The 27,548-nt window shown below is 49.6% G+C and overlaps 1 protein-coding gene across 7 annotated transcripts in view; it reads left to right on the forward strand.

The window, feature by feature from the left end:
* LOC147701648 (leukocyte immunoglobulin-like receptor subfamily A member 6) overlaps nt 1-27,548 on the forward strand; it is a 602,586-nt gene that overhangs the window by 397,309 nt on the left and 177,729 nt on the right. For 6 of the 7 annotated variants that reach the window (XM_086930274.1, XM_086930269.1, XM_086930276.1 and 3 more), the window contains one exon: nt 12,380-12,673. In XM_086930274.1, coding sequence (XP_086786400.1) covers nt 12,380-12,673 — 294 coding nt within the window. The remainder of the gene's footprint in view (nt 1-12,379; nt 12,674-27,548) is intronic. The other variant, XM_086930270.1, reaches the window with a different exon arrangement.

Here is a 27,548-nt window from a genome sequence, read left to right on the forward strand (position 1 = left end):
GTGAAAAGGAAGCTCAGAGAGGGAGGGTTTAAGTTTGCAATGCTATTCCCAGCGCATCTTCGTGTAGAGGCAGAGGGACGAGCTTGGTTCTTTGCACAACCAGACTGTCTCAGACTGGCTTGAGAGCCAGACAGAGCGAAATCTCAACGGTCATAGCAGTGACGAGGAATCAGCCTCCCAAACCAGGAGATGAAAGGGCCTGAAATGATATGGGGGCCTCCTTGGATCAGAAAAGGTCGACAGTCATGTTGAGACAGGTACCTGGGGCCCATCACAGCCGACGTCCGATGGGACTCCTCTCCCAGTCACTTAAAATTAGAACTATGGAACGTGACTCTACTTGGGGAACGTATGGCTGCTAAAGGGGAGGAGTGGACAGAGGGACGGAGGGCAGCGCCCCACATATTGCTACCTTTAGTTCACCTTGAGGGAGACAGGCACTCTGCAAGTTTTAAAATGGGCAGTTCGACGCCCAGAGTGCAGGGAAGCAGGGAGTGGGGCTGTTGGGTTAGGGGTTTGTGTTTGTTTTTTGTTGTGGTTTTTAACATCGACAACGCATATTGGCATCGTGACAGAGGATACAAAGACTTATTCTGGACCCAATGAGTACACAGTGGGACAAGAGTGCTAGAATACTGAGCTGGAATATTAACGGGCTTGGGGATAAAATCAAACGCAGTGTGGTCCTTCAATATATTAAAAGGCAGGCCCCGACATTGTCATGCTTCAGGAAAAGCACTTGGTAGGAAACTCCTGTAGGACAATGCACTGATGGGGATACAAAATGGTAGTGCATGCCGGGTTCACAACTAGCTCACAAGGCATTAGTATTATGATGAAAAACTCATTCCTGCTCCCTGCTCCTGCTCCCAGGACACCCCCGCACCGCACGGCCACCAGCTGCTGCGTGTGCCCCCTGCTCGCTGCCTCTCTCAGCCTTGCTGAGCCTGCCGCCTCTTCCCCGCCCCCGCTGCCCCAGCGGGATCGCTCTCCCTGCCTGTGTGCTGCCGCGCTAATTTTTCAACTGTGTTTGCATTTTTCTGTCACTGCATTGTCCACTGTTGTTCATGTTTTCTCCCCCTGAGCCTGCGATTTAATTCACTTTTCCTCCCCGTTTTTCCCCTGTGCCCCCCGCCCCGCTCCCCGCTTTTCGCCGCCGTGCCAGCGGCCACACCCCTTTCCTTTGTGTACCCTCCCCGCTCCCCGCCTCCCAGCTCCTCCCTCCCTCACACTTCGCCAGGTATGGCGACCGTGCAGACGCGCAGCGTTGACGCGCAGCGGGCGCGCCCGAAGCGCGCCGAAGGTGCGCCAAAGGTAAGACCGTCTGCGCCCGTCCGCGCCTGGACCGCGCCCAGTGCCAGGACCCCTGGCTCCCGCAGACACCAGCCCACCCGACGGACCTATGACGCCACCGAACTCTACGCACTCAACGCCGTCCGAACCCCGGGTTGCTACCGAGCCACCCCGAGACGCACCCACGGACCCTTCTGCTGCCACTCCTGCAAGTTCACCTGCATCCGGACCTGCACTACTCCTGCACTGACCAAGACCAAGACGAGCAACAGCAGCAGCCACCTAAAGTGCATCCTGCTCAACACCCGCTCCGTCCACAGACACGCCATCGAGCTCTGGAACCTGCTCGACTCTACTTCACCAGACGTCGCCTTCCTCACGGAAACCTGGATGAACGCCTCTTCAGCGCCCGACATCGCCATCGCCATCCCAGACGGCTATAAGATCATCCGAAGGGACCGCATCAACCAGACCCGAGGAGGCATCGCCATCATCCACAGGAACACCATCCGCATCACGACCAACACCTACGACACCCTTGCACCCGCCGAGCACCTGCACTTCCAGGTCCACATCAACCCCAAGACCACCCTCAGAGGCACCCTCATCTACAGACCCCCGGGACCACGCACACAATTCAGCGAAGACATTGCCGACTTCATCAGCCCGCACGCCCTCGCCTTCGCTGACTACATCCTCCTCGGGGACCTCAACTTCCACCTGGAGAACAACAACGACCGCAACACCACCACCCTGCTGGACAACCTCGCAAACCTCGGACTCAAGCAGCTGGTGACCACCCCCACCCACTACGCCGGACACACACTCGACCCAGTCTTCTCATCCAGCAAGGACATCACCTTCAGCCACGCCACCGGACTCCACTGGACGGACCACAGCTGCGTCCACTTCAGCTTCAAAAGGACCACGATCCCCCACCAACAGCAACAGGTTGCACGCAGAAGCTGGAACAAGATCACAGCCGTCCAGCTCGCGACTTCCCTGAGCAAGAGCCCACCCACCAGCGCAAGGAACCCCAGCCAAGCGGCCACCAACCTCACAAAATGGATCAGCGACTGCGCAGACGACCTCGCCCCCCTGAGGACCCCGCCTAGCAGACCCGGCAGCAAGAAAGCCCCATGGTTCACCGACGAACTCAAGAGCTCCAAGAAGAACTGCAGAGCCCTCGAGAGAACCTGGCGCAGAGACCCAACACCTGACAACATGACTGCCCTCAAGCTCGCCACCCGAAAACACCACCAACTCATCCACACAACCAAGAAAACTGCATTCAAGGAACGACTGGACAACAACACACACAACAGCAAGGAACTCTTCAACATCGTCAAAGAGCTCTCCAACCCCAACGCCGGATACAACGACATCACCCCTTCGCAAGACCTCTGCAACTCCGTCGCCTCCTACTTCCACAACAAGATCGCGGACATACACAACAGTTCCAGCAATCAACCGACGCACGCCACGACCGAACCACCGCCCCCCACCACCACCCTCCGCGCCTGGACCCCGATCAGCATCGAAGATACCGTCGACACGATGAACTCCATCCACTCTGGATCTCCGACCGACCCCTGCCCTCACCACGTCTTCAACAAGGCCGACGTTGTCATCGCACCCCACCTGCGGGACATCATCAACACCTCCTTCGACACCGTGACCTTCCCTGAGAGCTGGAAGCACGCCAAACTCAGCGCTCTACTAAAGAAGCCATCAGCCGTCCCAACCGACCTCAAGAACTACCGCCCCATCTCGCTGCTCCCGTTCCCTGCAAAAGTCATCGAGAAGACCGTCAACAAGCAGCTGGCCGCCTTCCTTGAGACGAACGGATCCTTCGACCTCTCGCAGTCTGGCTTCCGAGCCAACCACAGCACCGAGACCGCCCTGATCGCAGCCACCAATGACATCCGAGCACTGCTTGACAACGGAGAAACTGCGGCCCTCATCCTCCTAGACCTCTCCGCGGCCTTCGACACTGTCTGCCACCGTACACTAGTGCAGCGACTCAGCAACGTCGGAATCCAGGAGAAGGCACTGGAATGGATCATCTCCTTCCTTGCCGGAAGGACACAGAGAGTCCGCCTCCCCCCGTTCAGATCTGAAGCCACCGAAGTCATCTGCGGCGTTCCTCAAGGGTCCTCGCTCAGTCCAACCCTCTTCAACGTCTACATGAGCCCCCTCGCAGACATCACACGCCAGCACAACCTCAACATCATCTCCTACGCCGACGACACCCAGCTGATCCTCTCCCTCATCAAAGACCCCGCCACCGCCAGAGCCAACCTTCACGAAGGGATGAAAGAGGTAGCCGAATGGATGAAGAACAGTCGCCTGAAACTGAACTCGGACAAGACGGAAGTCCTCATCCTGGGATCCTCACCCTCCGCCTGGGATGACTCCTGGTGGCCCCCCGCCCTAGGCAGCACACCCCAACCAACAGACCACGCATGGAACCTGGGCTTCATCCTGGACTCCTCCCTCTCCATGACCAGACAAGTCAACGCCGTCTCCTCGTCGTGCTTCAACATCCTGCGCATGCTAGGTAAGATCTTCCGGTGGATCCCCACCGAGACCAGGAAGACGGTTACCCAGGTCCTCGTCACCAACCGGCTGGACTACGGCAACTCCCTCTACGCCGGAACCACCGCCAAACTCCAGAAGAGACTCCAGCGGATCCAGAACGCCTCAATATGACTCATCCTGCACATCCCACATCGCAGCCACATCTCCGGACACCTGGGAGACCTGCACTGGCTCCCGGTCAACAAGAGAATCACCTTCCGTCTCCTCACCCACGCACACAAAGCCCTACACAACCAAGGCCCAGGATACCTCAACAGCCGCCTCAACTTCTACGCTCCCAAACGCCAGCTTCGATCGACCGGCCACGCCCTCGCCACCATCCCCCGCATCCGAAGAGCCACCACAGGGGGACGGTCCTTCTCCTACCTCGCCGCCAAGACATGGAAATCCCTCCCGACCCACCTCCGCCAGACCCAGGACCACCTCGCCTTCAGGAAACAACTCAAGACCTGGCTGTTCGAGCAGTAGCAGACCCCCCACCCCCTAGCGCCTTGAGACCCTCTGGGTGAGTAGTGCGCTATACAAATGCCTTGATTGATTGATTGATTGGTTCCCCCTCATCATAAGTTCCACATGGACAGATGATAGGGGCAGGTACATAGGAGTTACGGGCTCATGGGAAGGGGGCACCATAACACTCATGTCAGTCTACATACCACCTGGCCTATAGACTACCACATTGAAAGACCTGGGCGCCATCTTGCTTTCAGTGCCGTAACGTCTACTAGTACTTGATGGCGACTTCAACTCTGGTTTCAGGTACGCTGAACCGCCAGCCCCCACGTGAAATAGGGCCCTCTTCTCATTTGCTGCCAGACTTTATTGAGGCCCTGGGATTGGCTGACGGGTAGAGAACACATAACCCTGACAAAATACAACAAACTTTCCACTCCGGGGGTCATCATAGCCTTTTCCGGATAAACTGTATCCTAGTCCCTGGCCCACAAATAGCGCACATTTGTGAAATTCAGCACTTAGCCAGGGGCATTTCTGATCACTCCCCGGTGTGGGTACACATGGTCCTCAACCAAGTAAGAGTGGGGATACTTGCCCCGATAAGCCCTTGGTAACTCTGGGACCCCATAATCCGTAGGGTCTCGTCAAAGCCATGGACAACTACTTTCGAGAAAACAAGGGGACAGTGGACTCCTCCCACACTCTATGGAAAGCCTTGAAATCAGTGATCAGGGGCCAGGCCCAATGTCTAATATCTGGACAGAAGAAAGGCAAACGGAAAGAGATCTAAGAAATTGAGGAATAGATCTATCGACTAGAAGGGGAAATGGGAACTGAGGCCACGCCAGAGAGGCTTCATGTGCTGCAACTTAAGCAAGACGGATATGGAGCCCTAGTGACCGACAGGGCTAAAGTCCTAGGGAGGGAAAAACTCAGAAGAACATATGACCTGGGGGATAAGGCAGGGAAACTCATGGCCTGGCTTGATAACAGAGAGTGGATGAGCTGGCTGGTTCCAGAACTCAGGGATACAGGTAGCACTTCCATAACAGACCCACAGGATATCGCAAAACGATTTGCTAGACACTTTAGTGAGGTGTATACTACGGGGGCACCATTCATTGAAGAAGACTCATGTTTGTTAAATACGGAGTACGTACAGTTACACATGCTATGATTTTAATTTTTAACTTGGAATCGGCAGACATTTATTTTTATACTGCGACGTTCTTAAATCAGTGCATCAACGCTAGGAAAAGTATGATTTTTTAACTGAAATTTTGATCAATTGGTTAGATATGTCTATTTTAATGTAAATAACCACATCTGATATGATATGATTTTATGAAATATGTAATAATAGTTTTGATTCCTTTTTTAACATTTTGTATTCTGTCTGTGCTTTTATGGTCATCTATTTGAACCGAATAACGCTTCATGAAATGAAATAAAATGACTCTTCCGAGCTCTTGCAAGGCATAACGCTCCCCACCCTCTCTGCAGAGGACCATGATTTTCTAGACAGTACATTAACGACGGACGAAATAGCACAGGCAATCAGATCGTTGAACTCAGAAAAAGCCCTTGGCCCAAACGGCATTCCTATTGAGCTGCATAAACTCAGGCCCGACAAGTTAACACCCTATTTAAAAGGAATGTTTGATGAAAGCAAGGAAAAGGGGATACTGCCAATAGATCAAAGAGTGGCCACCATAGTCACCATTCATAAGGAGGGTAAAACCAAAACTGACTTCGCATCATACAGACCGCACTCGCTCCTCAACTTGGAACCCAAAATTCTTGCCTAGGTCCTGGCTAATCGCCTAGTTAAAAATATAACAAGCCTGGTGCACCCGGATAAATCAGGCTTTATGCTGCACCTAAACACAGCACTGAACCTGCGTAGAGTCCATGGAGTTCTGGGTAGAGCAGCCACGATCCGCGAATCAGCCATAATTGTATCCTTGGATGCGACCATGGCATTTGATACTGTCGAATGGTCCCATCTCCTGGCCGTACTCACAAAAATGGGGTTTGGCCCACGCTTCATTCAATGGGCACGCCTCTTGTATAATAGGCCCATGACGCAAGTTGTAGTCAATAACAAAAGATCAGACACGTTTACCTTGAGTCGAGGAACCCATCAGTGATGTCCGCTTTCACCTCTCCTGTTTGCCTTGGCCTTGGAACCACTGGTGGTTTGGATCCGGAGGGACCCAGTAATAGGAGGACTGCATTGGTCTCCTGATTGGGAAGACAGCATTTCGCTTTATGCGGACAACATACTATTGTATCTGGCCTCCCCCAAGAGGTCCCTGGGGTCAGTCCTGGACATTCTTGCAGTTTTCTGCAGATATTCTGGGTTTTCCATCAATTGGAATCAGTCCCATCTCTACGTCCTTCAGGGAGACCCACCACGAGGCTGCACAATACAGATTAGCGCTGTGGGCTTCAAATATTTGGGAATATTCATCTCCTTAGACCAAACACTCCGATACAATCACAATCTTCTCCCTCCGTTATTGAGGTTGAAATAGGACATAGCTAGTTGGAAGTCTCATCCCCTGTCACTCTTGGGCAAAGAAGCTCTTTTCAAAATGATGTCCTTACCCTGTTTCTTGTATGCCTTGCAAAATGTGTTTAGCTCCTGTGGACCTGACATATTTTAAAGAAATTGAGGGCCTCCAGCGGGACTTGCTAAGAGATGGGAAACCACGCATTGCCCTAAACAAGCTCACATTAAACTGATACGAGGGAGGCATTAGCCTCCGAGACATCCAGAAATATTATTGGACTGCACACCTTGCAGCCGTCAATCATGGCACCTATGGTAGCCCAGATGACCCTGGATATAATATGGATAGTTGGTTCCTCCCAGGCGGGAATTTCAATTGAGCACTCTACTCCAAACCTGGCCAATTCCATCTGACAGGCACTACCAAACACTCGGTAGAAGTCTAGCATGTTGTATCTAAATCCCTCGGGTGGGGATATAAACTGACTTTAGAAACTCCCTTGTGGGACTCCGAGAGGCTGGGTTGCCTATGGAAATCGGACAGATTCGATAGGTGGGACCTGATTGGAATCTTACAAGATAAAGACATGTGGTAGGAGGGAGAAGTGAAGTCCTTTACCACTCTATAGCAACAACAAGAGCTAGTCGACACAGAACTTTTTCGATACAAACAAGCCCGCCATTGCACTGCATTTGCTTCTCCCATAGGGCTCTTCCCCCCTGAGTCCTCCCCGCTGGAAGATAGAGTGCTGGATGGTCACCTGCCCGGAGAAAACTATAGCATTAATATATAAGAAGTTAATAAACAATATGACAGACCCCCTCCAAACCCTATGGGAGAAATGGGTATGAGATGGTATCGAATTGGATGATGAAGAATGGCACGAGGCAGAGTCTTCTCCGAGAGTGGTAGCAATCCCGGCAGTACTTAGGCTGGTACAGCTCAAAAGTCTCCATAGAGTATATGTTACAGGCCCCCGACTGGTACAGATGGAAAGGGCTGAAGGAGGAGAGTGTAGGGTAAGGTGCGGCAACTTAGGCACCTTCATGCACATTATATGGGAATGCGAGCATATGCAATCCTACTGGAGAAAAATACACAATATAATAAGTAACGTGCTCACTGTAGTCCTTCACCCGGAGGCACGTAGGTGCCTTCTGAACATATGGAAGCCTATAGATCTGAATAAACATCACACACAGGGGGTTACACTGGGGTTAATGTTGCAAGGAGGAACATTGAACAATTATGGGGAGCGGTGCAGCCACCCACCGTAGAGGCCTGGAAAAAAGATCTTGATTGTTGCATGCACGGGGAGAAGACGGTCTATGTAGCCCGGGGTTGCCCAAAAAAATGGTCTCGAATCTGGAGCCCATGGAACGCATATGGAGGGGACATGTGCCTTCCACCGCGTAGTATTGAGCAGGATGCTGCCCTCACTCGTAGATTGTCCCTACAGTATAAAGTTATACTAAGTGATTGCCTATTGTTGTCCCTGCATATGATAATCCTGATTCCACTGTATTGTATGGTTTATGTCGATGAATGTTAATAAAAAGAAATTAAAATGTTATTTTTTTAAAAGATTGGTCTACACCTGTTTGGCTTATTTAATTTACCTGTCAGTCCCTTGTAAAGTGGTATCTCAGATACCCAGAGCTGGTAAATTAAATGCTGCTGGTGGGCTTGCCGCGCTGGTTGCGCCACCCACCGAAGTAGCCTTTCAACCCGTCTCAGTCCTCTGCCATTGCAGGGCCTGTGCGTGCAGTGTTACTGCCGCTATTACGTGGCACCTAAAGTGTGTGCCATGTCTGTGACCCCCCTTTTACTGCATGTCAGTCTCCCCTAAGGTAGGCCCTAGCTAGCCCTATGGGCAGGGTGAATTGTAGGTAGAAGGTAGGACATGTACCTTAAGTGTGTGACATGTCCTGGTAGTAACACATAGCCATTTTGGTTTCTCACTGCTGTGAGGCTGCCCTCCCATAGGAATGCATTGGGGATTCCCTGATAAGTGTTTCAGTGGTTATTCCTGATATGAGAGGAGGAGCGGGGTCAAGTTTGTTATGGTGGGAATAGTAATAATAAATACTTCACTATGGTGTGCGCAGATTTATTATCACTATTTTAGAAATGCCACTTCAAGAATTAGGCATTTCTTGGTGCTATGTGTCTGCCTGTCTGATGTGGATTGCATGTCTGCCTTTGGAGTGACAGAGATTGGTGAGGTGTGTGTGGCTCCAGGGAGGGAAGGGTGAGTCAGTGCTAGGCTGAATGGGAGATCTGCAGTTGGAGTAGTGGGAGGAGTAGTCCCCTGACCCTGAATAGGTCTGTGCCTGCCTAGGTGAATGCTGGCTCCGCCCACCTGTGGTGTTGCTGATGACAGCCCCAACCTGACAAAGGAGGGTGGGAGCCCTGTAAACAAAGTGCTCCACACCCCCCAGAACTAGTTGAGGCTGGATTTGCCCAAGCCCTGTGCCAGGACAGACAAAGCAAAAGTGGTGTATAAATATTGGGGCTGTGACCTCATGAAAAGTGTGCCTCCTTGTGCTTCTGAGGACTAGCTGCTGCTAGGCTTCAGGAGGTACCTTCATGAGGGACTGCCTCCCTTCTGGAGGGCCCTGTGAGCTGGCCTGCCTGGGTCTGGTCTTGTGCCCCTGAAACTTTGTTCTTTGGAGCTGTGGCCCCTAGCGCCTTGTGAAGCACTGTATCCAGATTCCAGGAAAGGAGGAATGTGGGGCCGTGCAGCACTGTGCTGCGAAGTGCCTGCAGAGGGAATCCCGAGCGTAGAGATTACCCTGAGTTGCTGGAAGGAGTTGGAGCCCAGCCTGCATTGCCACTGCTTAGAAGAAAGGGAGCCTACCCCACAATGGTGTGCGTTTATTGGTGGGAGCCCACCCCACCTTTATGTTGCGAGAAGCGGGAACCCACCCGCAGGATGGTGCCTTTATTTGTCTAGCAGGAGCCCACCCCTCATGCTGGTACCATTATTTGTGGAGCGGGTGCCCAACCTGCATTTCGTGCAGATCAAAACCAAAGCGGGAGCCTACCCCGCCTCATAGTGCCTCCCGGAGTGAAGCCGCCACAGAAACGGCAAAAGCAGAAGTCAGGTGGGACTCGCCTGGTTGTAGGCGGGCCGGCAGGAGAGACGATGCCAGAGCCCCGTGTGGTGCTACTTGAGTCAGGACGTTGTAGCCTGGTCCTGGGCAGGGCTCCAGTGAGCTGGAGAGAGCCCCTCGGAATTGGCCAAGTCGAGACAGAGCAAGACCCCTCCGGTGACTGCAAGAGAGCCTCGGAAGTCAGGTTTTGTGGAAGCCTGATCGAGGGAGGAGTCATGGAATTGGAGCTTTCTGGGCTCCGGTAGATGCAGGAGTGAGACCGGTGTCCCAAACAGGACGGTGTGTCGCGGATTCAGTCAGAAGAACCAACCCCGGTGAGTGGGGCTGTACGTGAGCCTTTTTTTTTTGGTGCGTGAGCTACACCGGCGGCGTCCCGGTGCAGGGGTCACTGTGATTGCTAGAGTCCTGACGAGAGGGACTCATGGGGCACTGAAGTGCTGAGGCTGAATTCCTTGTTGGGGAGCAGTTTGTATTGGAGAGTCCCGGGGCCAGTTTGTATTTAGGAGTCCTGGAGTGGGGCTCAAAAGGGCACAGTGGTACCAGGCCTCATGATCACAGCTGCACCGTGAGAGAGAGCGGGCAGCTGCCACATTGGGAACAATTGTGGTAGAGTTCTAGTGGGGACTTAGTGGAAACAGAGGTGCCAAGGCCTAGTTTCCAGCTGCACCACGAGAGAGAGCGGGCAGCTACAATGTGGGGCATTATTTTTCCTTTCTCATGATGAGGGAGTGAGATACACTCCTCTGCCCCAGCGCATTGCGCACAGTGATTTTGCTGCATTGGCAGCTACGAGCCCTGACATTTAGGACAAAGAGCATTTGAGTCCCAGAGAAGGCCAGTTCATCTGGGGTCATTTCAGTGTGTCTGTTAAGGTGCTGTGTGCACTTTATCTGTGGTATTGGGGTGCAGTACTCATGTTTTAGGCATAATGTGTTTATTCCTAATGTGGCTTATTCCTAATGTGTCTATGCCTTTTGTGATGCCTATGACATAATGTATTTATGTTTGGATGTTTATGCATAAGATGTTCATGCCTACAGATATTGCATAATGTGTTTATGCTTGTGATTTGTGCATAATGTGTTCTCTGCCTAATGCTAATGTGACCTGATGCTGAGGTCATTATTGTACCAGAAGTTACTGGTTGTGATATTTTTACTACTAGTGCTTTCTAAAGGTTCTGACAGCGGCCTCATTGGCCCTGTCCTGTATATAATCTCCTGTGAATATTGCCTAGTGACAGTTGGCACAGTGTATATTGTGTGATTATGATTCTAATGTGTTTTGGATAATACAAAGGCTATTTTTCATATAACCTTGTGCGGAGTGTCTTTTGTGGTGTGCCTAGTGTGTTGCTGCTGTTTGTGTGTGTTGCGCAAACGCTTTACACATTGCCTCTCGAAAAAGCCTGACTGCTCGTGCCAAGCTACCAAGGCGGTGAGCAGGGGTTATCTTCGATGTGTAACTCCCTTGCCCTGACTAAAGTGGTTGTTTCTGCCTGGCTTTGGCGCAAACCTTACCCAAGCAGAAATGCCATTTCTAACAGAGGGTGAATGCATGAATGAATCAGTGGATGTGTGAACAGATTCATGAAAGTAAAGATGAGTGACAAAGTGCATGAATGATACGTTGTTGAGTACCTAAACCCATCAATGACACATTAGGTACTTTCATTCACACTCAAGGCCTATTGGCATTGCTAATGCTTGTTACTGTTAAAAAGGTGCACTTCGCAAGAGCAGCTGAGACATAAAGTGAAGAAAGATGATACTTAATGCTCTCGTCCACTCCTGACATAGAATCAATAGACATGTGTGGATGTGAGACTCTGGGACAGACCAAAGTCACAGTTGAGCACAAACCTGACACAGCCTAAAGATGCGGAAACTCGATTAACCACCCGAAAAAGGGTGGAGGCGGAGCAAAGCTAAGAGCCAAAGACGAGTGATCAGGAATCAGAGAGGCAGGCCACAGACAGAAGGGGAACATGATATGCGTCTTCACCGTCACCCCGAAATGCATAACATGTAAGCAATTGTGTAATTTTTATACCACGTATCTAGTCTAAAGGTGTGTATTATATTACACGAAACAACCAAGATCGATCGTTTCACAAGTACCAGTATTATACTATTAAGCTGGTGTTTCTCGGGTGCACAACGATTACATAGTTACTGGCGTTGGGCCAATAGGACATTTTTCGTGTGAGCAGAATCACAGAATGGAGACTTGAGGTAAGTAAGAGACATTTGAACATTTGATCCAAGATTGGTAATGACCCGAAGTGGTGGGAGGTAAAGATGCCATCGGGGGCGGGAGCGGAAGAGGAGGGAAGAGGGAGTGAGTCAAATGTTGTTCTTTTGTACATTGTGGTGAACTTGTCTTCTTTTATTGTAGCTGCAGAAACCTTCCCGAAACCGACCCTTCGGATCACCTCCGGGAGCGCGACCGTGAGAGGAGGAAACCTGACCTTGAGCTGTGCGGCTGCGGCACAGTACAGAGATATGAGATTTATTCTGAATGGAGGTAGAGTCTATCGCCCTCCACAAGACCCTCCTGGGAGCGAGGCCGTCTTCCACTTCACTAATGTAAACTCGGCGCACGAGGGGAGATATTACTGCGTGTACCATTCCAAAGGAGCCCCCCGCATTGCGTCTGACTTCAGTGACACCGTCGAGGTAACGCTCCAAGGTGAGAGCTGAGGTGTTCTTTTGTGTCTTCCGCTGTTTTCGTGTCGTGTTCGCCTCTCGATTTAGAGGGTTATTTGTATTCAGCGTTTGTCCTCTTTAGTTAGGGAAACTCAAGCTCGTTAGATTTCCACACAGATATCGCAATGCTCGGGGCTCAGAGGGCGACGAATCCTTCCTATAGGGTGAAGCCATAAGAGACGGACCCAACCGAGGTTTAAGAGAAAAGCTCAGTGTGATGCGATCGCTGGGACAAGCTGGGGTGCGGTGTGTACTGGGGAGGAAAAGATGGTTAGTTTCTGGCCTTTATGATTGTTTGTTTCCCTCTCACCACAGACGCCTATCCGAATCCATCGGTTGTGTTGAGCCCCGGGAGCCTGGTCGCCAGAGGAGGAACTCTGGCCATAAACTGTACATCGGAGTATCCGAATATGAGATTTTTTCTATACAAAGGAGGTAACATTTACCGTCAAGTGGACCCCCCTGGAAGCGAGGCCGTTGTTGTGTCGGGTGATCTACGCTCAAGGGACATCTAACCCTGACTAGGCCTAGCACGTGGCCCTAGAATAAACTCAGCCAGACACTGGGAATAAAGTTGCTTGGTCGGTCGGCGCGTGTCTCTGAACGCCCTCTCACGTGCTCGACCTCTTTTTATTATAGAGCGGTCACATGACCAACTTGTCCGCCCCTCCGGACCTCGGGGGCGGACCCTCGGGAACACAACATTCCTCCTAAAACAAGAAAAACAACAAAACCAACAACATACTGCAACACTGTAAACTTGGTCTGATCAAACCCATGTTCTCACTAGCATCAGGACCGATACCTTCAGCGTCTTTCAAAATGCTAGCGCATTCAGTTCAAACATTACGGGCACATATGTAAATGAGAACAGTCTTACGTAAAGTAGTCTCTCAGCCAGCTGGAGGGGGTGGGGTTGGCACGTAGCTGGCGTTGGGACCCTCGCTGAGTCATAGGCTCTGTTCCAGCCTCCACCTCGTGGCTTGGCGCCTCGTTGTCGGCCCCCTCCGGATCTGGGGCCTCATTCAGGGCCTCCGTGTCTCCACCCACATCCTCACTAGAAACCTGCTGCTCGTCACGTGGCCTGACCTCGGGCTGAGATGTTGATTCACCAGGTGGCAACGTAGTTGCAGTTTCGGTTTCTCTGTCGCCTTGCTGGCGCCTTGGCTCGCTGCTCGACGGGTGATAGAGCTTGAAGTGAGACACGTTGCGAGTCACCTTGTCTCGTCCTCGAGTGGCTGTGATGCGGGTGCCCTTCATACCACTGACTCGCCATGGTCGTCTTTCATAACTGAGTTTAAATTTGCCACCAGTGGCCCGATTTTTTATGAGCACCAAGTCACCTCTCTTGAAATGGGGGGCCACAGCCCTACGTTTCTTGCTGATCTGGTCATAGGCAGCCCGTCTCCTCGTTTCTACTGTCTGTTCATTTATCAGTTCAGGTGCCCACTGGGGGTGATGAGGGATGGAGTCCGTTATCACCCGCCCTAGGAGGAGGTGTGCAGGAGCTACCCCCGTTGTGGAGTGAGGGGTCTGGCGGTAGCTACGGAGAAAAGTGAAAATGGCCATTTCCACGGACTGTCCTTTATCATGCGCGATGCGGATCACCTTATTTAAAGTTCTCACGAACCGCTCGGCCTCTCCATTGGCCTGAGGCCACCTTGGGGTGATGCGCCTGTGACGGGTTCCTAGGGACGAGAGATAGTCTGCAAAGTCTTGACCCTGGAAGGGCGGCCCATTGTCCGTTCTGAGTTCTCTCATGGCTCCATGGGTGGCAATGATTTTCTCTATCTTGGGAATCACACAGTCGGCACTGGTACTGGTGATGATTTCGACTTCCGGGTACTTGGAGTGATCGTCGATCATCACTAGCGTGTGCCGTCCATCCGGAAGGCTGCCAAAATCCATGCTGACCCTTTCCCAAGGGCCTCGGGGCCTGGGTTCCACGATGATGGGGGCTTCACGGGGGCTGTCGCCTGTAGTTTGGCAGGCCGTGCATGTGCGCACAACAGTTTCCACCATATCGTCCATGAGCGGGAACCACACCTTTGTCCGCAGCCGGGCCTTTGTCTTAACCATTCCCTGGTGCCCTACATGCGCCAGCTGAACTACTCGGCTTGTCAAAGCCGTCGGGATCACCAGACGATGCCCTCGCAGGAGGCACCCCGCCGCGTCCTCGTTCAGTTCAGCCCTCATGTGGTACAGACCGTCCATGACTTTCTGGGCCTCGGGTGTGAGTGCCTTCCAGCTCTCCCTGGCTTTCTGCCAGTTGGTCGTCCGGAGCAGATCTTTGGCCCGCTGTATGCAGGCGTCCTGAGCCGTGGCGCTCACCACCTCTTCCAGGGATATGGGGCGCGGGCATGATCTGGCCACGACCCATCGCACATAGGCCTCCGTCTCTTCAGCTTCCTCCATCTCCTCGGGGGTGGCCGCCCGGGGGTGTCGTGACAGATAATCCGCCGGATTCTTTGCCCCTGGCTGGTACTCAATGGTACAGTTGTACTCCTGTAATTGCAAGATCCACTTTTCAATTCTGGGGGGTGGTTTGGATGAGGTACCTGAGAACAGCGACAGCAGCGGCTTGTGGTCCGTTACTACTGTGAAAGGTTTGCCATATACATATAGGTGGAAGTGCCGGCATCCCCAATGAATCGCGATGGCTTCCTTTTCAATTTGGGAGTATCTTTGTTCTGTGTCCGTGAGGGACCGGCTGGCAAAGGCGACGGGGGCCCAATCTATCTCGTCTCGGGCTCTCTGCATCAGGACAGCCCCCAATCCCGCCGGTCCGGCATCTACTGCGATAAGAGTGAAGTGTCTGGGGTCAAAAAACGCCAGCGTGGTGTTGCTGGACAGCGCACTCTTGATGTTTTGGAATGCCCTCTCCTGCTCCGGTCCCCAGTTCCATGGCGTGGAGTCTTTGGTTAGATCACGTAAAGGGAGGGTCAGGTTGGCTAAGTCTCTTATGAAGCGACCACAGTAATTCACCATCCCGAGGAAGCTTCGGACTTCCGTGACAGTCGTGGGCGGAGGTGCATCTTTGATGTCCTTGACCTTGTCCGGATCAGGATTGACGCCATCGGCCGAGAACACGTAGCCGAAGAACCCCAGCTTGGTCTGAAGAAACTCACATTTGTCTCGGTGCAGAGTGAGTCCAGCGCTGCGGAGCCTGCGGAACACCTGTGCCAAGCGTTGGTTGTGCTCAGGAATTGTCCTTGCGTGCACCATGATATCGTCACTGACATTGATCACCCCCGGTATGCCAGCAATGAGCTCTTGGATGACATTCTGGAACACTTCGGCAGCACTGGATATTCCGAAGCTCAGTCTGGTGTACCTGCGCAGTCCGATGTGAGTGGAGAACGTCGTAATGTTCCGGGACTCTTTATCCAGCACGAGCTGATGATACCCCGCCCTGAGGTCCAACTTGGAAAACCACCGGGCCCCGGCCATCTCTCCGATCAGGTCATCGATCGTGGGGGTGATGTGTCGTTCTCTTTTGATGGCCGCATTGGGGAGGCGCATGTCCACACATATCCGGACCGCTCCCGGCTGCTTGGGTTTCCGGGTGACCACGATGGGCGATACCCAGGGGGTAGGTCCGGACACCTTTTCAATGATGCCCGCGGCTTCCAGCTTCTGTAGTTCTTCCTCAACCAGTGGCCTCAAATGAAACGCGACCCGCCGGTGTCGCAGGGCCACCGGTTGGATAGTGGGGTCCACATGCAGGTGTATTTCCCGACCCTTGAAGCGGCCGATCCCTTCGAATCGGTCCGAAAAGTCTGCAATCAGTTGCTGCACTGATTCCTCGTGCACCCCAAACGCAAAAGAGACCACTCCCAGGTCTTCTGCCGTCCGGCAACTCAGGAGCATGCCTTGGCCTTCCTCCGACACGAAGATGTTGGCACACGTGATCTTGTCTCCGTGTCGGACTGCTGCTTTGAACTTTCCTCGAATGCGGAGGGGCACGTCCTGGCCATAAGCAAAAACGGTGATCGGAGTGGAGCGGAGGCTGGGTGGAGTAGCCATGTCTCCATAGAGGGACGCACTCATCAGATTTATTGAGGCGCCCGTGTCCACCGTTGCCATGATGTCCTGATCCGCTACTTGTATTGCACACTGTGGTAGTGTCCTTGTGCGTCGGGTGGCCGTGCCGATCATGTGCACCTTGTGTACGGACCGCTCCTCCTCGTCGTCGTCCATATCACTGTTGCTGGGTCCTCCTTCCGCGCCTTCAGGCTCCGCCACCGCGTGTACTGTCTGGCGGGGCTTGCTGAACTTTCTAGACCGACACACCTTTTCAAAATGGTTCATTTTTCCGCACCCGGAGCATATCTTGCCCCGTGCTGGACATTCTGGCGCCGGGTGTCTCGGGCCTCCACAGTAACCACATGATTGTGCCGAAGCTCCGCCCTGCGGAGTTGTTGTTCGCTTCACCCATTTGGGCTGTGGGCGGACCTGCAGTTTGTTCACTGGTTCCACTTTCATGTTGGCCTGCAGAGCTGCTTCCATGTGGGCTGCCCTGGCCTTGGACAGCTCCTTCGTGCGGCCCAGCGTGAGAATGTCTGGGAGGGGTTTCCCCGACTCCTCCAGAATTCTCTCGCGCAGTTTAGCAGAAGCGCAACCCTGAATGATCTGGCCTCTGATTTCCTCCGTGACATCCTGAAATCCACACGTTAGTGCCAGTTTCTTCAACCGAGAGTGATAGGCGTCCAGCGATTCCTCTGGCAGTTGTCGCGCTTGTCTGAAGATGAACCGTTCATAGTCTTGGTTAGCCATGGGTTCAAAGTGCGCATTGAGTGTGTTTATGAGCGTGTGGTGGGTTTTGGGAGTTGCTTCCGTAAGGGTGCGGGCGATGGAGTGAATGTCCTTGCCACCAAGATGGAGGATCATGGCACGCTTCTGCTCCTTATGGACCTTGGTGGCCTCAAAGAATATGAAGAGCCTGTCCACCCATTCTTTCCACTTCGGTGCGAGAGTGGACGGCGCACCTTCCACCACAAACGGCTCAATGGGCGGAATGTTAGCCATCACTTTGGACGCCCGGGAGGATGTCCGTGGGCCGCCGGGATGTGCTCCAGCGGCAGTCGGAGCACCGGACGCACCTCGCGCGACCAATCAGACTCCTGCGCGCTGCAGAGAGATGCAGGCCAGCGCTGCTCACCTGAAGAGAGCCAGGGATCAGAGTATTTCCTCCAGGCAGGCAAAGCGGGGAGTGTGCGGTGGTAAGGCACGAGCACCGCGGACACGTGGTAGTGCCCGCAGCCGCCTCACCCCAACAGGGACACACACACGTACCCCGAGCGGGGAATCGATCACCACCCTCGTCGCCAATTGTTGTGTCGGGTGATCTACGCTCAAGGGACATCTAACCCTGACTAGGCCTAGCACGTGGCCCTAGAATAAACTCAGCCAGACACTGGGAATAAAGTTGCTTGGTCGGTCGGCGCGTGTCTCTGAACGCCCTCTCACGTGCTCGACCTCTTTTTATTATAGAGCGGTCACATGACCAACTTGTCCGCCCCTCCGGACCTCGGGGGCGGACCCTCGGGAACACAACAGCCGTGTTCGTCATCAGCGGAGTCCGAGAGACGGATGAAGGGCGCTATGAGTGCCGCTATCGCCCCCTATACGGACCGCTCGTGTGGTCTGCAGCCAGTGACCCCTTCCGAGTACGAGTCCTAGGTAACAATGTGATACTGTGACTTTACTTCATCTCTCTTCTTTTCTTTTTCGATGTTTTTGTCAATCACTTCTCTTGGCCTGCTCCAGTCTAACGCCCGTAGCCTCCTCGCGGCTCACACCGAACACACAGGGTTGTTCCGTCACTTTGGCGGGTCTAACCAGAGCGCAAGATTCGCGTGAGCGTCAGAGAGGGCAGCGCGTGCCAGGCTGGAACATGGAAAGAGTGGAGGGAGGGTTTGTAAGAGGAAAGAATATATCCCACATCTTTTCTACCTATCTCCTCCCTCATTTACAAATCTGTCAACAGCTGTGCAGTATTTTCACTCCAACTAGGGGCAGTGATGGCAGATGATCTATATAAGGCCAGCTGAACAGCAGGAAACACGCCTGCACCATTTGTAGGAAGGAGACGTTGTTCACCTTTTAGGCATTGAAGATACCACACGTTATCCACAGAAAATTAATCTCTTGAGACGCTAACACTTTTATTTTTTATAAGAATTTGTTCCTCCAATCCCTTTACTTTCCCGGATGTGCAAGCAAGTGTAGCGAGTGCTATCTGCTACTCTATCCTACAAAGGGTTGTTTTGGACTGTACTCCAGACAACACATGGGGCGGGGGTAGTGGGTTAGGGGGGGATTACGGGTTGCATGAACCATGTGAAAAGAGGATGTATGACGTTACAACGTGAACTTTTACAACGCACACCGTTACAACGCAATTTTTACAACGCAGATACATTTACAACGAATACCTTTACAACGCAAGACATTACATAGCAGATGCTATTACAACGCATGCCATTACAACGTAAGTATAGGTAAGTATATTATTTTATTTAAAAACGTAATTTAATAAAATTTAATTAATTAAATAAATTAAACTATTTTTAAATAATTAATTTGTACTTATATATAAATTTAAAAAAATAGTTTATTTTTTAAAGAACTATTATTATTAAAGAACTATAATTAATAAATAATACAATTAATCAAATTAATTTTTTTAATTATTTTAAATTATTAATTTAAAAACAGAACCCTAAAAATACCCCTGTACCCCAAAACCCAAACCCAGCCCTGAACCCTAAAAATACCCCTGTTCCCCAAATCCCAAACCCAACCCTGAACCCTAAAAATACCCCTCTACCCCAAAACCCAAACCCAGCCCTGAACCCTAAAAATACCCCTGTACCCCAAAACCCAAACCCAACCCTGAACCCTAACAATACCCCTGTACCCCAAAACACAAAACCCACTCCTGAACCCTAAAAATACCCCTGTACCCCTAAATCCAAACACAGCCCTAAAACCTAAAAATACCCCTGTACCCCAAAACCCAAACCCAGCCCTAAAACCTAAAAATACCCCTGTACCCCAAAACCCAAACCCAGCCCCAAAACCTAAAAATACCCCTGTACCCCAAAACCCAAACCCAGCCCTAAAACCTAAAAATACCCCTGCACCCCAAAACCCAAACCCAGCCCTAAAACCTAAAAATACCCCTGTACCCCAAAACCCAAACCCAGCCCTAAAACCTAAAAATACCCCTGTACCCCTAAACCCAAACCCAGCCCTAAAACCTAAAAATACCCATGTACCCCTAAACCCAAACCCAGCCCTAAAACCTAAAAATACCCTTGTACCCCTAAACCCAAACCCAGCCCTAAAACCTAAAAATACCCCTGTACCCCAAAACCCAAACCCATCCCTAAAAATACCCCTGTACCCCAAAACCCAAACCCAGCCCTAAAACCTAAAAATACCCCTGTACCCCAAAACCCAAACCCACCCCTAAAACCTAAAAATACCCCTGTACCCCAAAACCCAAACCCAGCCCTACAACCTAAAAATACCCCTGTACCCCAAAACCCAAACCCAACCCTGAACCCCAAAAATACCCCTGTACCCCAAAATCCAAACCCAACCCTGAACCCTAAAAATACCCCTGTACCCCAAAACCCAAACTATATATATAAAATTACTTTAATTAAATTATTTTATTTATTTTAAATATTTTAGTAATTAAAAAAAGGTTAAATAAAATAAAATACTTACCTATACTTACGTTGTAATGGCATGCGTTGTAATAGCATCTGCTATGTAATGTCATGCGTTGTAAAGCCATGCGTTGTAACGGATCCTGCATTGTAAAGGTGTGCGTTGTAACGGTGTGCGTTGTAATAGTTGCGTTGTAACGGTTGTTTCCCGTGAAAAGAGCATGAGGTTGGGTCTGACACTCGCTTTCGTTTTCTCATTCTATTTTGTGTTTCTGGTCTCATGATCTCTTTTTATGTTTCTCTTTCTTTATGACATGTACCTGCCTATCTCGTGTTTATATCCTCGCCTCCCATATTGATGTCTTTCCTTCTTTCTAATTGACTCTTCCTCGCTCTGTCGTCCTTTCCCTCTTCTTTGCCTGTGTTTGTATCTTACATTTCTTGGTTCATCCTATTTTTCTTTGATTCTTCCTCTTTCATTCTTTCCTTCTCTCTTCCAGTCTCTCCTACTCTTTCTGGGCTTCTCTTAATTTTTCCCATGTTCTCACCACTTTCTCTCTGCATGTAATTCCTTCTTCCTTTGCCTAGCTCGTCAGCTCTGTCCGCCTCCTTCCCCTTTCTCTGCTGATTTTGTATTTTCTTGTATAACCTTAATTTTTCAATTTTTCCCCTCTTCCTGCCTGTCTCTTCCTATAGAACAGCCTTCTACTTTCCCTCAAATGTGGCTTGTCTATCTTTGACTCTGTTTCTTCATCTGTCTATATCTCTTTTGTCGCTTGCCACGCTCTCTCTTTCAATGTCTGTATGTCCTACCTCAACCCTCTCTTTCTTCACCTGCTTTTTTTTATCGCTGTATTTACAAGTTGTTGCTAACCGCAGTTAGCAGCAGTTTTCCGGGGTAAACATGAATTTTTAGGATCGCCACTTCTGTCTTAACGAAAATGAGATGCATGGTAGGTGTTCCAGTGCAAAAACTGCTGCTAACTCCACTTTGCGATATTTACAAGGAATTCCTTGCATGGTGCAAACCAAAAAAACTGCCTCTAACTCCAGTTTTAGGCAGTTTTTTGAGACCATAAAATAGCTGGTCTTAAAAATGGTGCAAACACTTGAGGCCTCATTTCAGAAGGTTTTGGTGCTGGACAGCGCTGCAAGGAATGTTGGAAAGAAACAGTTTACTGGAGTATAACCCGTTAACTCAGGTGAGACCTGGTAAAGTTTGTAACATACGTAAATTTCTCAACTGGAAGTCATTTAATTAGGACAAAGACAAAAAAACGTGTTGTAGGTCACAGCAGGAATGGAATATAAAAAAGGGAGACCACAACAGGGATGGTAAAGAAAAGGAGTTATTATTAGTGCGTAGTTATAACAGCACTACAGCACAGATTGATAAACAGTGTACATTAACACATGAAGTGAGCACTGTACGTGCTTGTGATAGTGAGCAGTGCAGTGACACAAGGGTTAGGATAACAGCGTAAACACCGAACAGAGTGACAATAGTACTGTGGTCAAAATAATGCAAATAAGGGTTTTTAGAACATAGGAATGTTGGGAGCTCCATTGAAAACAATGAAGTCCTCCGGGCTTATAATGGCAATTAGAAAATTGGAATGTTGGAAGCTCCATTGAAAACTATGGAGTGCTCCGGGCTTATAATAGCTGGTATAAGCCTGGAGCTCCAACATTTCCGCTGGAGAGGGCCTTTAATAGCCGGTATAGCCCTCTATGGCATCAGGGAGCCTGAGGGGATTCCAATCCCCTCACGCTCCCATAAGGCTTTGTTTTATTTTGTTAGAACATTCTGCCCTCAAGTGGCAGAATGTTCTAATAGCCTTATAGCCCTTCATAGCTGGGCTATACTGGCTATTAAGGTCCCTCTCCCTTGTTAAAGGCACTCGCCTTCGGCTCGGGCCTTTAATGCTGGAGAGGGCCTTTAATAGCCGGTATAGCCATCTACAGCGAGCTATAAGGCTATAATATACAAAGTAGATATTTAGCATTCAAGACAAGTAAAAATAACCAAAACAGCACCAATGTTTTTAGCTGGGTAGTCAACGGCGTTTGAACCTGATTGATTTCAGGTCATCATCAGGACAATGGTCAATAATTTTAAAGTAGTGCTTTTTAGAGGGAAGGAGAGAGAGAGAAGGGTAAGTAACTAAGTAGCCCAAGAGTAAAACAAAGAGAAGATGGGAGGGTCCTGGTGGTTGGTAAATACCTCAGGTGGATGTGGAGTGACTCAAACATCCTGGTTTGGTGAAACAAGGGTTGCCACAAGAGAGGCAACGTCAAGCAACCGTGGTGAAACTGCCTGGGGAAATGCACATGTAAGCAGTGGTGGCTCCTCCATTGGGGTGTGAGGGCATTTCCCCACTGCTTTCTCACAATGAGAGAAGCAGAAACATGAAATTGTAAAACTACCATTTCATATTTCAGCTTCTCACACGACGAGAAAGCAGAAGTGCCGGGAGTGCCTGGTTGGAGGCGGGCGGGTGGGCGTTCCTCCTTGATTGCAGAGGAAGCGTGGTTAGCCCACTGTCTTTGGTGCGGACTATTTGTTCAGTCCCCAGGGCTGACCAAACCAGTCATGCGCAGTTGGGCACTCTCTCATTTTCTCTATGTAGGCTGCATGCAGCCTACATAGAGAAAATGGCTCCCTTGCCTAAAGGCGCTCAGCCGGGTGCCGCCCGCCCGCCTCCAATCACAATGCTGCTATTGCAGCGTTGTGATTGGCTGAGGGGAGCGGGAGGGAGGCTCCTAGGTTAACGCCTGGCTGGGAGCAGCAGGAGAGGTGGCGCGTGATCTGGAGGAAGAAGTGGAAGGAAGGTATTAAGGTAAGTTTAGTTTACATTTTATTTTCATTACTGTCCCACTCCCCCCCCACACCCGCGCAAACCCCCCCCCCTCCCGTCTTGCTGGCCGTGACTGCTTGCAGGCCGAGAACCTCATCTGTTGCTGTGGTAGGCCCCTGGTGTTGTAAAGCGCACCGGACGAACCTTTTGGCAAGCGAGTTCACCAGCGAAGAAGTTGAAACCTTCCAGCTGGGCGTGCTAATTTTTCCCGCTTACTCAGGAAAACACGAAAGGTGCTACTGCCGAGTTCCCTGACAACAAAGCACAAAAAAATATGCTTTGCTAATTTGAATTTAGTCTTTCTGTAAATAACTTCTTGGCTCTTGAAAGTGCATATCCAGTTCCAACCGTCTCTGGCTCATTTACTCGCTGTCCAAAGCTGGGTTTCCTTACTTCACAACGATTCTCTGGGCACATTTCGTGCACCTAGATGAAAGTGCCTATAGTCAAGGAAACCGGGCCCCTAACAAAGAGCTTACCCTGGAGTTGTCTCCCAACCTATTTAAGAAGAGTGAAAATAGTGAGGGGGCCTTTGCTTTTCATCCTAAATGCATTAGTCTCTCTGACATCAGCAAAGGAGAGGACAGGCCTAATTGAACAGCGTGGAATTTGACAGCTTGAGGACTGTGAGCCACTCGAGAGGCCTCTCAGTGCACCGGGACTTTGCCAACCATACGCATGCTATGCACTAGTGGAGCTTACAAAGAATAAGGACTTCTTAAAGGGAACCTACATTTAGAGCTTGTTAAGAAAGACACTTGTTTATCTTGAAGTAGTATCTTTATTTTCAGTAATACGACACACCGGTAAGAAAGCGCTCCGGTCACCAGCTCACAATCAATGGCAGTTCAACTGTAAACACAACTGTCAGATAGCCCTCTGACGTAACGCATGCAAATATGAGGAGTCGCGCGGCAGGGACGGGGGCATGCAGGGGACAAACGCAACCGGGAAAGTGCCAACGTAACACATCTCCTTCCGAAGGGAAGGAAGAAAAAGAAAAGAAAAGAACATGCAACTGTAAGTCAACCAAGACTTCTTAGCACTCTATGGGTCAGTTCACAAAGCGACAAGTCGACATTGGCATCTGGTTTCCTCCCCGTTGACATCATCTGTGCATTGTCCAACCACGGACCTTTAGTTGTTCTTAGTTCCAGAATAACTGGTGGTGTTGCTGTCAACAAGGTCTGTATACCGTACTAGCCCGCTCAAAGTCCTGTCCATCCTCCAATGTGGACAAATGAATTTCACAGGAGGATTGGCAGAGTCCACTGATCCGCTGAACTCGGGCTCTCCGACAAACTCTATATGCAAACAGTCAGTTCCAGAGTTCACTTCAGGGTGTGGACATAGTAGGTGTTCGTGTCTCCTTTTCTTCATTCTCTGACTCCTCCTAGTATAACCCGCCAAGTAATCCTTTTTGTTATTGTGCTCTTGTCTTCCCTTACTCATACCGTCTTCTCCATACAGGTCAGTGGCGCCCGCCTGAAGACCCCTTTCCTTGGGATATTTCCTGGACCAGACCACTGGTAATTTTCTTCCCGACATGGTACATTCCATTCTTATGAGCTTCGTCTAAGATCTGTCCTTCTTCCAATTTTGACGAGTGGATTCCGCAGGAGGATACGGCTGAGTCTACTGCTCTACCGAACTCGTTTTCTCTCCATGACTCCATAAGAATCCTGTTTTCTCCAAGATAAACTTTGGGGTGTGGACATTGAAGGTGTTTGTGTGTCTCCTCCCCCTCATTTTCTGGCTCCTCACTATTTAACCAGTCATAATGATCCTCTTTTTTGTTGCACATTAGTTCATCCAGATTCAGACCATTTTCCCCTTTCTTATCAATGTCATCAGGATTTTTCTCCTTTACACACTTCCCCATATTTGATGCGGGCGGAACTACAACAGTCCTCCTCTTCCCCTATGGGTTGTATAATTCTATATTTTCTTTTTTTATCAAACTCTCTCTTTTCCACACTTTCTTCTTCACTTATTTGTATCTCGAATTAATCTCTTATATGTTTTCCTTTATCTTTTTCCATGTATGTACTTTGTTTGTTTTTGAATTTCTTCTTTTCAGCATCACTTGTCCATTCAGTTCTCCTTACTGCTCTTTCCCATCCTGCATTGTCCTTTGGTCGTGGTGTTCTCCCACTTAGCAACTCTAAATGTCTCTTTTATATAATTTTGTTTACTGTCAATCCATTCACTGTTTCTGTACTGTTGGGATTTAGCGTTATTCTTAATTTCCCCTGCTCTTTCAACCCCAGTACAGAGAGTCCATTTCCTAAAATGTATACCATACTCCTGGTACTTCTCTCCACGAAACCCAATTCCATCTCTCTGCATCCAATTATTTCAATGTTTTCTCCTGTGTATGTTTCCTGGTACATGTCGGCCTCCTTTAAATCATTTCCTAGTTTTTCTTCTAAATTACTCTTCCATACACATTTGTTAACCATATCACAGTGTGACCCTGAATCAACAATTATATCTATGTCAACACCTCCTATGGTGATGACACACTCAGGATTTTTATTCCCTTCATCCACCTTCTCTTTGTTATCTCCATCACTCTTGTCGTATTTGTACTTTTTTACATCGACACACACCTCTGGCTTATAATAAGCATCTAAATCTTCCATAGCATCCTCAAATACATTCCTGTCTGCTCCATCATTGACTTTCATTGCAATGTTATTGTAAACTAAAAAATAAAATAAATTATAATTTATAAATTGTATCTTATACATGTTGCTGTTAGCCTCTTATTGTTATTTTTTTATTCACAGGTTCCAGTACTATCACTAGTTATTTACTGAAAAGGATACTGTTTGTGTACTCTTCTTGTAGCTTGCGCAGTTAAACGAAGTTAATTTGCGTTGCACGCAATTGGTGATGCGTGTTAGTTCCGTTTTTCTTTACACGCAACGCTTTACAATTGAATTTCCTTGCAGTTCCACTTGTTTAAATTATTGCCTGCAATTCATGTGTGAAGGTGCAATTGCGGTATTCAATAGTACGGTGGTGCCACTATGTCAAGTGCGTCGCTCTTCCTTTCGCGCCACAACGCTGAGGGAAGTTCTACGCTCATTGAGCGCCGCCGGAGCCTACCAGCTGCTTCTTCCTTCACGTTCTTGAATCGGATGCTTTCCAAGTAAGCTAATCAATCCCCATAAATTATTCAATAAAAGTGTCACTAAGACCGTCGTCCCTCGCTGATACCGATTTACAACTTATGGCGTGGTTAAGCTTTCTTCACGTCAAGCTGATGTGAGTCACACTTCTTTCAATCTGACCGTTTACACAACGTGGAGAACCGCCGCTCTAGATGCGCCTCAATTTCACTTAATACACAGCCAAGTTGTCACTCGCCGCTCGTTTTCTTCAGAGTTAGATTAATTCATGCATCGACGCTGTAGAGAATTACACTTTTCTTGCTAATGTTCAAAGTCAGCACAGCCGAAGAACGCTGTTTTAAATATTCATCAACATCTCCACATACAATCTCGCCGATTCATTAACACTGCTCAATTCTTGTAGCTGCTCATATCCTTTATTTTCCTTCTTCACTTTATATTTTATTATCATTTCCGACTGCTACCACATATATTCTATCGCTTGCTGCTCAGATTAAAATTATTCTTTACTCCCTCCTTACTGGAGTATCATCATGTTGGTTTGTGGTGTGAAGTCTTTGACCACTTTTCACATTTGCCCTTGGAATTGCGTTGTAGTTCTGAGGAGAATCTCACTTCAAACGCTTAATGCGCTGCATCAATCAATTTTAAAATGCGGTTTCAGAGAATTACTTCACTCCCTGCTCCGCTCACTTCTCCTCCTCTCAGCCACCAAGGTTTACCTCATAAGCCTAGCGCAGATTCTAGTGGTCAGCAACTTCAGGTTCCTAAACGTCACGTTTCTTTTCCTCACGTTCACCCAAAGTCTAATCTTTATTAACTGGTCATGCTTCTTTTGCTACGCACCCAAGGCTCACTTTATTAACTTCACTCAGGTGTTGCAGATAAAGAACTGCAGGTTATCATTTAATTCTTCTCATCGCTCAAATTAACCACAGGTTCAATCTGTACTTGCCGAATTCACGGAGACTGCACAGTTTCCTCAACTCAATGTTACTTTGTGTATTTCCATACACATTTCACGATGCCGTAGCGCCTCTTCCTCTTCACCTTTAAATAATTCCTCAGGCTGTGGGTTCTCCGGTGTGCCGTCCTCGTCGCCAAATTTGTTAAGAAAGACACTTGTTTATCTTGAAGTCGTATCTTTATTTTCAGTAATACGACACACCGGTAAGAAA

The sequence above is a fragment of the Lissotriton vulgaris genome, chromosome 7 (genome assembly GCF_964263255.1).
Source record: "Lissotriton vulgaris chromosome 7, aLisVul1.2, whole genome shotgun sequence".
NCBI lineage: Eukaryota > Metazoa > Chordata > Amphibia > Caudata > Salamandridae > Lissotriton > Lissotriton vulgaris.